The sequence below is a fragment of the Bombina bombina genome, chromosome 1 (assembly GCF_027579735.1).
Source record: "Bombina bombina isolate aBomBom1 chromosome 1, aBomBom1.pri, whole genome shotgun sequence".
NCBI classification, from domain to species: Eukaryota; Metazoa; Chordata; class Amphibia; order Anura; family Bombinatoridae; genus Bombina; species Bombina bombina.
In genome coordinates, this window is record NC_069499.1 from 267959991 (window position 1) to 267973137 (window position 13147).

Consider the following 13147-nt stretch of genomic DNA (forward strand, 5'->3'; position numbering starts at 1 on the left):
ACCATTTTGCACTTGGAGATTTTCTACCTGCCTTCCCTTGTTAGTAGGAGATCAATCTAAGGAACGTCTGGAGCCTGGCTTAAAGCGTTTCACTACTGAAGGAGGGCTGTGTTCCAGCACTGGAGGCTTGGATCTGGCTTGCTTGTTATGCACTCTAAAGTGCTTCCTCACATGTGAGTAGAACTACTACCTGCTCATTGCTTTTACATCTGGTGCAGTTTGTCTGCTCTCTTCTGTTTTTTATGTTCTAGAGTTCTCAAGTGTCTGGCCGGATATTAAAGAAGAGCTGCCTTTTGGGGACCCTTCATCCTTTGTTACAGAAGATACCTAACTCTTTGTCATTATAGGATTTGTGAGCATTTAAGAGACTATATTCTTTATCATGGACTTGCTAATCATTATCACATATTTGTACTGTTGATATCATCTTATCTGGTGCCTATATATATATATATATTTATATATATATATATATATATATATATATATATATATATATATATATATATATATAGTATATATACTTTGCTATTTTAAAGCTATACATATTATTAATATTTGAAGTTTGTTCTTATTCTAGAATTTTTTTGCACCATTCATCTTGCTTGCAATCCAGCGCCTACTGGTAAAAACCATCCTCATAGCACTGATACTACTACTGTTTATCTCAAGAGTAGAGTTCTAATGAGTACGAGCAGTGTTTGCACTTATTCCAAAACGTATTAGTCCTAATCAAACCAGAGCATTTTTGCCACACTTTAGTGACATTATCCGGACAAAAACTAACTCCATTCATACATTTTATGACTTTCTGAATTTAAGGAAATATCTATTAATTTGTAATAAAAACAATTAAAAAACAACAACTATTTTTTTGTGTTGTTAAGTATTGTATGCTGTACTGTACATTTTCCTCAGGTTTTGGAGGTGAGATAGTTTTACATGTAAGGCCATGAAAATGCCACTGACTACACAGAAATAAGCAGAAATAAAACAGGTTTTGCTCTCAAAAAAGCTTACCTGGGCAACGTGGATGAATTTAGTGAGAACTTCAGCTCTAAGCTGGGGAGTCGGTCGGCTCAAAACCATTAGTTGAACCCACTGAGAGACCCCATTACACAAAGCAATTGAACGCTCCATGGTAGGATTGTCCTTCACGCAGCCATTCACAATGTAGTTCTGATAATCAGAAAACTGAGGGAACAAAGCACAAATAAAAATAAAAATCAATGATTTGTTAAAAAAAAATCTAAAGGTTATTCATCCTGAAATATAGATCAGTTTCTAATTATATAGCAAGATGCTGTATATTAATGGCTGTAATCTTTATTTTTTTCTGGTAAATGAATTCCATTAATGTTTCACAATGTCATGCTCTCCCAAAGGTTTCTCACATGCTATTGGTTTTGTAGTTCTCAAAACTGTGAATTTGTGTCTGCAGAAATAACATGCCCCTTCTTCACAACAAAAATGTTATTGAATAAACATACAGAGTTGAGAATATGGGGCCTATCTATCAAGCTCCGGATAAAGCTTGAGGCCCCGTGTTTCTGGCGAGCCTGCAGGCTCACCAGAAACAGCAGTTATGAAGCAGCGATCACAAAGACCGCTGCTCCATAACCTGTCCACCTGCTCTGAGCAGGCGGACAGACATCGCCGCAATTCAACCCGATCAAGTACGATCGGGTTGATTGACACCCCCCTGCTGGCAGCCAATTTGCCGCGAGTCAGCAGGGGGCGGCATTGCACCAGCAGCTCTTGTGAGCTGCTGGTGCAATGCTGAATACGGAGAGCGTATTGCTCTCTGTATTCAGCGAGCTCTGGCGGAACTGATCCGCACTGTCGGATCAGGTCCGCCAGACTTTGTTAAATAGAGGCCATGGACCTTAATTCATGAAAATAACTTTTTGATTTCAGATAGAGCATACAATTTTCAGATTTACTTCTATCATAAAATGTATTTCATTCTCTTGTTATCCTTTGTTGAAGGAGAGCAATGCTCTACTGGGGCCTAGATAAACATATTAGGTGAGACAGTGATAAGTGGCTAGCTCACAACAGAATTGCTTCTGACTCTAGATATGTATGCTTTTCAACAATGTATACAAAGTGAACAAAGCAAATTAGATAAGATAATAACAATTGCATATTCTTTCTGAATCATGACATTTTAATTTTGACTTTATTGTCCCATTAAGTCCATTGCTCCCCTGCAAATCTATGTACACAGAATCAACCCATACTAATTTTCAAGAAGCTCTCGGAATAGAAGATTGTTTAGAGTGGAATATATCTGCGCAAGGACCTAAGTGTGAGGAGGGAGGGGCAACCATTAAAATTGTAATGTTATTGTTTTAGTTAAATAAAAATATTTAAATTAAAGTACAGCTGAAAAGTTGATCAAATATGAATGATTCATTTATTAAACTGGAGATAGTTGACCTCCCAATAATTTCATTCATTTCAATGATCTATCTATGCATTTCTATGCAAACCAAATTAGTAATGGTCTGATATAAACGGAAAAATAATTAGAAAATTATTCTAACAATGAAAAGCATGATTTAAATCGGTCTTATGGCTAGTGAATTAAATCAATTTGATTTAAATCAAATATACCCTGTCACAAAGCATATGTTAAAGGGAAAAGCTCTTTTTTTCTGTGCACTTAAGACATAGGGGCCAATTTATCAATGTCTGTCCGACATGATACGCTGCAGCGTATCATGTCCGATAAACATCGCTGAATGCCGACAGCATACGCTTTCGGCATTTATCATTGCACAAACAGTTCACCAGAACTGCTTGTGTAATGCCGCCCCTTGCAGATAAGGGGGTGTCAATCAGCCTGATCGTACAGGAGGTAGCGTATCACTTATGGAGCAGCGGTCAGTAGACCGCTGCTTCATAACTGCTGTTTCCGGCGAGTCTGAAGGCTCGCGGAAAAGAGAGATTTACCTAAGTTTTCAATCCATAATCTGTACCTATCAGGAAGATACAAGCTACTTGTATTTCCACCTCTCTTGTTCAGCACAATGGATAAGCATCACTATAGGATATTATTTGTCTAGGTCTGCAAAATGCAATTGCCCTGCCCCATATATAAATGGTATTAATTGCTATAGTGCAGCTTTCTAACACTGACAATAACAGTAACTCACAGAGATCCGACGGAAAGATTTAAATTCAAGGTAGGTCAGATGTTCAGCAAGCTCTTCTGGTTCCAAATGGTCAAACAGCAAAGATACTTTCCTCTTCTTGCTACAATTAGCTTTTACTCTCTGTGTCAATTTACGAGACCAGTCACGATTATTTCTAAAAGGGACATAAAACAGTAACATTCATTAGTCCCATTACAAGATTCCTTACCAGTTGTTTGCAAAAATAGGTTTAGATTGAAGTCACTCACATCTGAGTAGTATCCAGAAGACACCAGTGTGTCTCTTCCCCTTGTGCTCTCACCATATCCTGAAGCTCCTCCATGGATTTAGTGAGGTTGGAATCCATCTTAAACATGACCCAGAACTCAGTCATCCAGTATCTAGAGGATTACAACATTAATGCCTATAAAATTATAGTAAGGGTCCCAGTTCAGGCGTGAGAAATGTCAGAATATTACCTTACAAAGTAGCAAATCTTCTTGCAGAATTGTAGAGATCGCTTCTTAAGGGAATCCTCATATGTTCATACTTCTAGTTAAGGGAAATATAAGGTGACCACCACCGCCAGCAATACACCTACATTATGTGTACAAACTTATAGCTATAGTAAACCTGATTTCTGACTTGTAGAAACACACTATAGCAAATACAGACTTACAGGGTAAGGTTCACACTTCTTACCCCCTACAGCACAGGTTAAAGGGAAATTAAAAACAACATTGTCTATAGTGATTCAGACCGTGCAAACAATTTCAAAACATTTTCAATTCACTCCTTTTATTAAACTTACTTTGTTCACAGTGTAGGCATAGTTGAAAACATATCTAGATAGGTAGGTAGAGGGCACATTTCTAGAGTGGTACATGACAGGAAACACTGCTGCCACCTACTGTTCTTGCAAATCTTTAAAATAGTTCTAAAACTGCTGCCATATATTGCTCCTGTCACATGCACACTTCTGTACCTTCATGTCTGCTTTTTAACAAAGGATACCAAGATAACTATGTAAATTTTATAAAAGAAGCAAACTGGAAAATATTTTTATTTTTTTTCACAAACTTTAGGTTTCACACTGAAATGATTTACACACAACTACTGCAGTCATAAAACAAATGGTTGTAAAAGGTTATCTGGTGTCTTCTTTGTTCAGAAATAGCAGACATGCATGGCTTCGCAATTAGTTTTTAGAAACTAGAAGGCTGCTAATTGCAGCTGAGCACCACACTTCTGAAATTCCCAGGAAGGGTAATATTATTTTAATACAGGGATTAACCTCCCACCTGACACTTTCCACCTCCCTGATCCCTCCCAAACAGCTGTCTCATCTCCCACACCCACAGTCCTGACCAGCATCTTAAGTACTGGCAAACAGTCTGCCAGTATGAAGTTGCTGGGTTTGTTGTTATTTTTTTTTAAATAAAATAAATTTTATTTATATATTTATTTTTTTGCAAGTGTAGGATCCCCCCTTACCTTCCCACCTCCCTGATTGATCCCAAACAGCTCTCTAACGCTCCCCCTCCTAATGGTGTCCGCCATCTTAGATACTGCCAGCTGTCTGCCAAAAACCAGTTTATAGGTTTTCTTTGGTTATTTTATAATCTTTTTTATTATTTTTTTGTTTTTCCGTAGTGTAGGGGTCTCCCTCCTCCCCTCGATTATTATGTAGGGGCACTCTCCCCCGTACCCTGATTCAACATTTTGTTCTGTAGCGTAGGGTGCCGCCCCTCTCTCTCACTCCCCCGCTACCTCCATGCCGCCCACCAGCCTCCCTCCATCCTCCCACCAGCACAAAATAATGTTTGTTACAGACAGTGGCACAGACCATGTCACTGTCTGTAATAATCAGGCATCAGTCTCCATATGGATCCAGAGCACCAATCGTGCAGCTCAGGGACAGCAGCTCTGCAGTAACATCCTGAAGCTAGGAGATACATATACGTTATACAGTATGATGGGAAAGTATAGCATGATATATATATGCATCCTTTTAAGTCAAGGGATTAATGGGACACTAAAGTAAAAAACAATATTTCATGATTCAGATACAAGAGGTATTCCGTGTCCAAAGTGGATCAGAGATGTGGAGAAAAACCTGTAACAGGTTTTTCTCCACATGTCTTTTTTACAGGTTTTTCTTTTTTACCGGTTTTTCTCCACATCTCTGATCCACTCTGGATACGGAATACCTCGTTTTTGGATACCACACATCCTTGGGATTCTACATTAACATTAACTTTTGTCTTTTGGGACACTTAATCCTGAACTTTTTTTGGGTACACTCCATTACTAATCCCATTAATTTGGGCACTACTATTCATTTTTTGGCCACCTACCTATTTTATGGCTACTTACTCATTTTTGGACACTATTAGATATCTACTAATTTTTGGACACTTTTTTGGCCACTTACTTATTTTTGGACACTATCATATACTTTATTGTGTACATAGTCATCTTATATTCACAAGATTGGCCAATCTATCATACACTTGTCCCCCCAAATATCTATTTTGGGGGATATGTATATCTATCACAACCGTAACACTCATCATATGTGTCTATTGGACTGAGCTATTGCTATAACTGTTTTATTTATTGTGTGTATATGTTGTGACAGGTTTTAATTAAATGTGGCTTCTAATATAACTGTATTTGCATTAACACTATCTGCTATACATTACTCGTATTTTTATTTGTGCTACGGTCACATTGTAGCACATAGCCAGTATTAGTTCATTGTTTCAGTTTTTTTCCCTCAGCCAGCTTCTTTTAGCCCTCTTCGTTCTCTTTGTAAGAATTATGTAACATTGTTACTAATTTATTAACTATCATACACTAGTACTTTCCAAACGTACTTAAGCCTCCTCTGGGAGGTGCTCCTTCTCATACATATTGTTTTCTATATCTAGATTGATCTAGTAAGGTAATCGTTCTTTTCTGAAGTGAGTTTGTACATTTAACATTGGCACTGTCCTCTATATAGATTTTCTAGTTGTTATGAAAGTAACTGTACTTTTAAAAGTAGTTTTGATGTGTTTGTGCCACTTTTTAGTCAAGTATAACATTTAACCAGAGCTCTGAAGTTGCAATATCCCGACGCACATTAATTTAAATTGTGTTCAAGCAAACGTGATAAACACCTTATCACTCACAAGCAACAGTTAATGCGCTACTCGTAATCTCAATTGGGATTTGTGTGAGTCCTAGTTAAGCATTCATTAATTACAACACTGAAAACTATAAATGCAATTACTAGTTACTGTGATTTCTTCCTTGAAAATGTTAATAAAAAAATCATATAGTGTTCACAAGTTCAAGTCTCCTGGTGAGCCTGTAAGTGTGGGAACCCCTGGATCATAGGATTTGTTGTGCTCTGAACTAGAGGATATAACCATCAGCAGACAGTTTGGTTTATGGGTTAAATCCATTCATTGTCTATTGATTAGTGTGACTAATGTAAATAACAATTACATAGTATACCTGCTTGTCTCTATGCATTCCTAGTCTACATGAAATATGCTACATACCTGTAAGTCTAATAGAGGGAAGATATGTCCCCATTGCACTTAACCTTCACAAGATGACACATACAGTATTTGTATGACTTTGAACTAAATACTTGATATCCAAGCGCTCCATACCATCCATGAAGTAGTCCTCCTGGGCACAGAAAAGGATATAGTTTCTGGAGCTTGTTTAGCAGATCAGCAGAGGGGATCAGGAAGCCGTGCATGGTCAGTAAGATTTGCAGCAAATGGTTGCTTTCACACACATTTCCCTCAGAATCTAGGAACCAAAAGAAAACAGGTATGATAAGAATTGTGCCAATGGCATTGGATGTATCTGTGACATGCTGTATTTGTGAAACATAGAGGTGATAGGAACACATTACTTAAAGGGACACTGAACCCAATTTTTTTTCTTTCATGATTCAGATAGAGCATACAATTTTAAGCAACTTTCTAATTTACCTAATTTTTCTTCATTCTCTTGCTATCTTTATTTGAAAAAGAAGGCATCTAAGCTAAGGAGCCAGCAAATTTTTGGTTCAGGACCATGGACAGCACTTGTTTATTGGTGCTGTCCAATCAGCAAGGACAACCCAGGTTGTTCACCAAAAATGGGCCGGCATCTAAACTTACATTCTTGCTTTTCAAATAAACATACCAAGAGAATGAAGAAAATTTGAAAACAGGAGTAAATTAGAAAGTTTTTTAAAATTGCATGCTCTATCTGAATCACGAAAGAAAAAATTTGGGTTCAGTGTTCCTTTAATATAGAGATACTGGCTGTATAGAGGTATGTGTAATAAATAGGTAAAATAAGTTTATACTGAAATTCAAGTAATACAGAGGTCACATGAAATAAAGAGGCATGCACACTACAGCAATCTGTGCAACATACAAGGAAATACAGTGTAGTAACCTGCTTAATACATGTGTTTAATCATATGAGATTATTTAAGTCAATAATTGCTTGTTGTGCTATATCTCCCATAGTATCCTGAAGAAAAGACGCCTGATCCTACTAAACAAGGCGGAAGACACATAAGATGCATGGTAAGTCAGCTCAATGGTTAAATAGATACCTTTTTTCAACACTAGTAAAGGCATAAAGCAGGTGACCTCTAGGTTGATAGGCACTAGGTAGCCTATTTTTGTTCTAATCAAATTTCAAGATTTTAATTTGAATTATTAATTTAATTTTTCTTTTAAACTAATTCCCCATAAAATATTTACATAAAAAGATGTTGAAAGAAAACATGTTAAATAACAACAAAGGGTGTAGTTTGGGAGCGCTAAAAAAGCTATAAGGATGATATGGAGACTGATATTAAAAATATAAAATACAATTTATTAGCTTAAAACAGAAAGAGGGACGTCTCCCTATAATGATCAATTTAAAATAAATACATACATATACATAGAGAAATGCTCTGATCTAATTTTACCTTGAACATACAGCAGTTTGAAAGAAAAAATGCATTTCACAATACAAACACACAGTTAGAAATTTTTAGGTAAAAATTCCACCTTATTAAAAATTCCACCTTATTAAAATTCCACCTTGTTAAAAAACTTTCTGCAGATTAAAAGAAAGAGAAAAAATGCTTCACAATATTTCCACCTTAGTTATATCGTTAGAATGTTCCACTTTTGTATTTCAATAAAATGTTTCAGTTTGTGTCAGAACTTAAAGTGCATGATATTTGTGCAGTCCAATACAATATTATTAGTTAGTAACTTTGATCTATTGTTTTCAGATAAACAGTACATAGTCTTATTGCACTTTAGTGTTTTTGCAAGTTGTAATTTGCAGTGGTGATATAAATTGTGATTTTTTTCAATATGTATTCCAATTTAGAAGAGAGCTTACCGGATCTTCTGACACTTTCTGTGTCTAGCGGTGTTTCAATCTACCTTACTGGAAAGTTGCTGGGCCTCTTGTCAGCCTTCCAGACTTGTACGATACAAGATTCACCTGGAACTGGAATTCTAGAACCCGCTCCTTCGTGTATGCGATTCCGGCGTCAGATACTTCTGTTTGTCTTTGAATATCTTTGGCTGCTAATTCCAGCAGCAGGCTTCTGTCAGGTAGATAATTGCGATGCACGCCCCGGCGTGTTTATAGGAAATCCAGACTTCAGTATACAAATGGCTGTTTGTTCTTTCTTCCCCTGTACTCGTATTATTTTGAGATCTTGCAGGGGATGTTGGAGCTGTTGTGGATAACGTCTACGCGTTTCGCCAATAGGCTTTATCAAGACGGAAAACATGAAGAAAGAAAACATTTTGCAATGCACCTTCATATTTATTTTGCCTGATTTACGTATAATTAAAATCTGAAAGAGACACTGAAGTGCATGGAGTTTAGAACCCTAACTATCTTACATGATGCACATTGATTGGTTAATATATATACAGAAGCTCATTTTATCTGCCCCTAATTTGCCACAGCAAAGGTGATAAGGTACAACACTTAGGGCCAGATTATGAGTGGTTAACAGTTACGCGTGAGCAAAAAAGGGTTTATCGCGGGGGTTGCGTGCGTTGGGTTTAGAGCTCGTATTACATGTTGAAAGTAAACACGATCGATTACACTAGAATGATCACCACGTCCTCAGAGCTGTGGTTAACTGTTTCGCTAAACAAAAAAGTGTATAAAGGGGGACTTCCGGGCAGCAGCCATCTTGCTGGTCGCACTGAGCTTCAGGTTCTTAAGCTCTCTCCAAAACTAATCATTTCTGTGAAGCTGAACTGGATATATCCTATTCAAAATAGCGGAGAAGCTTGGCTGTTGGTGACCTGATCTGAGCTATAGGGTTTTGGATCAAGACGCGGCCTAATTGCCCTCAGTACTGGACTATTACATTTGAGGCCTTCCCCTATACCAGAAGCCTCAACACCGTCCCCACAACTAGCTGTGCCCTGAGTGCGCAGTTCTTTCTCCTATGCAGTGCATTGACACAGTGCAACACTCATTAAGCATCGATCCAGCATGGCAGTGATCTTACATAAGCTTGAAGAGGCTATATGTGAATTATTGGAAGACCATTTTTCAAAGCCACATTGGCTCGTTAAAAACTGCTTTCATGTCCATCCAGATTATGTATCAGGGGATGCCCACACTACTACTACTAGCCCGCAACGAGAGGACCTGGGGCTGCGATGATCATTCTTACCACTACTGAGCGGAGGGAACAGGCATACACCACATCACATGTCACCGCACTAGGTGACAGCAGCTTGCTTAATTTTTTTCCGTCATAAAACAATTGAGCAAACTGAAAGCTGTGTCCTTAAAGGGTTAAGGGTAGGGGCTGGAATGCGAGAATGGTAGACCTGGTTACCAAGAACGACATCACTAGTGACACAGCTACTCAAAATTGGAAACCTTACCTCAAGGCTAACTTGGGAGCTGAGAAAAATATAGAACCCAACAACTGTGATAACGGACATAAATCTACCCCATACTCAACTAAAATGATGGGACAGCATGGCATCCAGACCACAGCTGGTGGGCCTGCTTGGTGTGCGCACAGAGATGGGGCTTTGCTGCAAAGATCCTCACATGGGCTGGATTCAGACGCTGACGGACCTGCACAACAAGCTCCAAGCCACAAATCTTCTGCTGCTAGTGAGGAGACGGTAAGTGGAAAGGAACTGCTCATTATCACAAGTGGCTACGAGAAAGATGCCGCTTCCATACATCAACAAGTAAAGGATTGTTGGTCTGCCGACTCTCCCACCTACCAGTTAACCCTTTCCTCAGCCAAGCTATACTGGAACGGACTGCAGGTTGCATTGAGAGGTCGGTCTGGAGTGGGCTAAATATTTTATTTCTGTAAAGGTGGGGAATCAACATATAACCCTCAAAATGGACAGTCTGCTCATTAATCTAAAAAGTGCTCCCCAAAAGGACTCACACTTTGACTTTATCATTGTTCTTCTTTAGCGTGGTGATTTTTGTGTGTTGAGGGATGTTCACAAAGTTCACTTTACATTTAAGTGCTCTCATAGTGACTCTGTTTATGTATATTTTCATGCTCTTAGTAAGATCAATACCCTCCTGCACCTAAGTTCATACCCTTCTTAACTATCCCAGTTTTTATTTCAATTTTAAGGCATCTGGTAGCTAAGTGGCAGACCTCTTTATTTTTTAATTTTCTTAATTACAGATATGTATGCTTCCATGTCATGCTTACACTACTGACCACAAATGTTCTAAGTTTGTTACTATTATCATGCTGTTCATTATAGAGAACTTAATGCTATCTTATCAATGTATATAATCACATGTGGCCACGTTGCATGATCTCCACCAATGCTAGCCTGTTTAAATGTTATATAAACAACAAACATGTTTCCTTAATAGACTCTAAGTTAAGACACCTCATGCCATGGCTGCCTAATATATTAGCCACTTATACTTTCACTATGGTCCATTATCAGTTTTAGTTTAATTTTGAGACCTTTTTGTAGCTAAGGGGCCGACCTCTTCATTTGAATTTTTTCTGAACTATGGTTATTTAAGCTTCCTAACCAGCTACTGCATACAGCCTCCTGTGATCATATTACATGTTCTTTACCAAGGCCAGCCTGTCCAAAAATTATAAAATCTACAATGAAGCCCATTAACAGGTTCTAAGAATGGTCTCTTCATACCACATTTCGCTGTTGCCCGCAAATGTCTGGAGATCACTATTACTCTAATGCTGGTCATTATAGAGAACTTAACGCTACCCATTAGCGATCTTATTTCAATATCATATACAATCACTTGTGGTCATATTGCACAATATTTACCATTGCCAGACTGTTTAAATATTTTATGAACAACAAATATGTTCCCTTAATAGGCCTTAAGTTAGATGCCTCATACCAATATTCTCTAATTCATTAGCCACTTATTCCTCTACTATGTACCATTAATGTTTTGTATATACATATATTCATAGTCATTGTGTTTCAACTGTGTTTTGAAGGCCCAAATACTCCTATTTTTAATGTTACATGATATAACAAATGTCCAAAAGTGGCCTTATATACTTAAAGGAGGTAAAAAAAATAATTTTTTAGAGGTTTTAATTTTATGGGTCATTAATATTTATGTTACTTGGCTTTATGTGTTTCAGACATTGTTTTATTTTAAATTGATTTATCAGAGTACAAGGGATCTGCTCCATTTCTGTTTGTTCAATGAATCAAAAATTATTATATTTGAAATTGTCAGTATCCCTGTACAATTAATATGATGTGGTCATCTATGTGTCGTGAACTTACATATTATCTCAATGTAATGTTTCATAAAACTTCAATAAAAAAAAAATGTATATAAAAAAACACATAAAAATCAACTATAAAGTACAGTTACACTAATAATAACACCATCTAATAAAAACCATTAAAAAATATTGCACAAACACATAAATAAATATGTACACACATATAGACATATATAGAAGTGCATTGGAGCCCTTTGCAGTTAAAGGGAAGGTCAATTTAGAGGAATTAGTGCCCGGTTTTTTATAATCCTATTAAAAACAAGGGCACTTTAATTCATCAACATTGAAATTTCACTTGTTTTCCTAAAAAACGTACCTTTTAATCCTGACAGCCGCTGCCGCGCATCCTCCGCCCGACGCAAGACCTCTTCGCAAGTCCAAAATGAATCACGGTGTTGCCTCAGGCCATGATTCTCCTGGGGGCAATTGGAGGAAGCCGGATTCGTAATTTCTGACGTAAGAAGAGGCTTCCGACGGCCGGAGGAAAGCTGGAGCGGATGTCAGGATTAAAAGGTAAGTTTTAGAAGAAAAATTTTGATGAATTTAAGTGCCCTTGTTTTTAATAGAATTATTAAAAAACGGGCACTAATTCATCAAAATTTACCTTCACTTTAAGTAGAGGAAAACATGTAAAAACATATCTATGCAATATCCATATTTATTAAAGTGTTAGACTGTGTATTTACTGTAAATATTTCACATTCTAGTGTTCTGGACATAGGGGAATATTAAAATGTGCACATTCATTTTATATGCAGACTTTCTGAGGCTCCAGCTCCTGCTGAGCATGTGCAAAGTGCACAGTATATATATATATATATATATATATATATATATATATATATATATATATATATATATATATATGTTTGTGATTGGCTGATAGCTGTCACATGACAAAGGGGGATGGATGGACAATTGAATTTACTAAAATTATACATTTAAAACTCAAAGTAAGTGCCATTGTATTGTATTTTTACTTTATATACGTCAATTATTTAATTCTACTTTATTTACTGGTCCTTTAAGGATATAATAACCAAGGATAATAGTGCCATGCATTTCAGGCATCTATCATAATCCAAGAACAGCATGCAGAATAACATCTGCACATGAAAACCATTACTAGGACAAAGAAAGAACATGCAGTATAATAACTATTAAAACATTTAACTGGTTAAATATATCTGAATGAGAT

The 13147-nt window shown here is 37.1% G+C and overlaps 1 protein-coding gene across 1 annotated transcript in view; it reads right to left on the bottom strand.

The window, feature by feature from the left end:
* The window catches only part of RASGRP1 (RAS guanyl releasing protein 1), a 108158-nt gene that overhangs the window by 26974 nt on the left and 68037 nt on the right, over positions 1-13147 (bottom strand). The window contains exons 3-7 of the mRNA XM_053697965.1: positions 6845-6950; positions 3620-3682; positions 3410-3541; positions 3162-3315; positions 1021-1194 (exon numbers count right to left, since the gene is read on the bottom strand). Coding sequence (XP_053553940.1) covers positions 1021-1194; positions 3162-3315; positions 3410-3541; positions 3620-3682; positions 6845-6950 — 629 coding nt within the window. The remainder of the gene's footprint in view (positions 1-1020; positions 1195-3161; positions 3316-3409; positions 3542-3619; positions 3683-6844; positions 6951-13147) is intronic.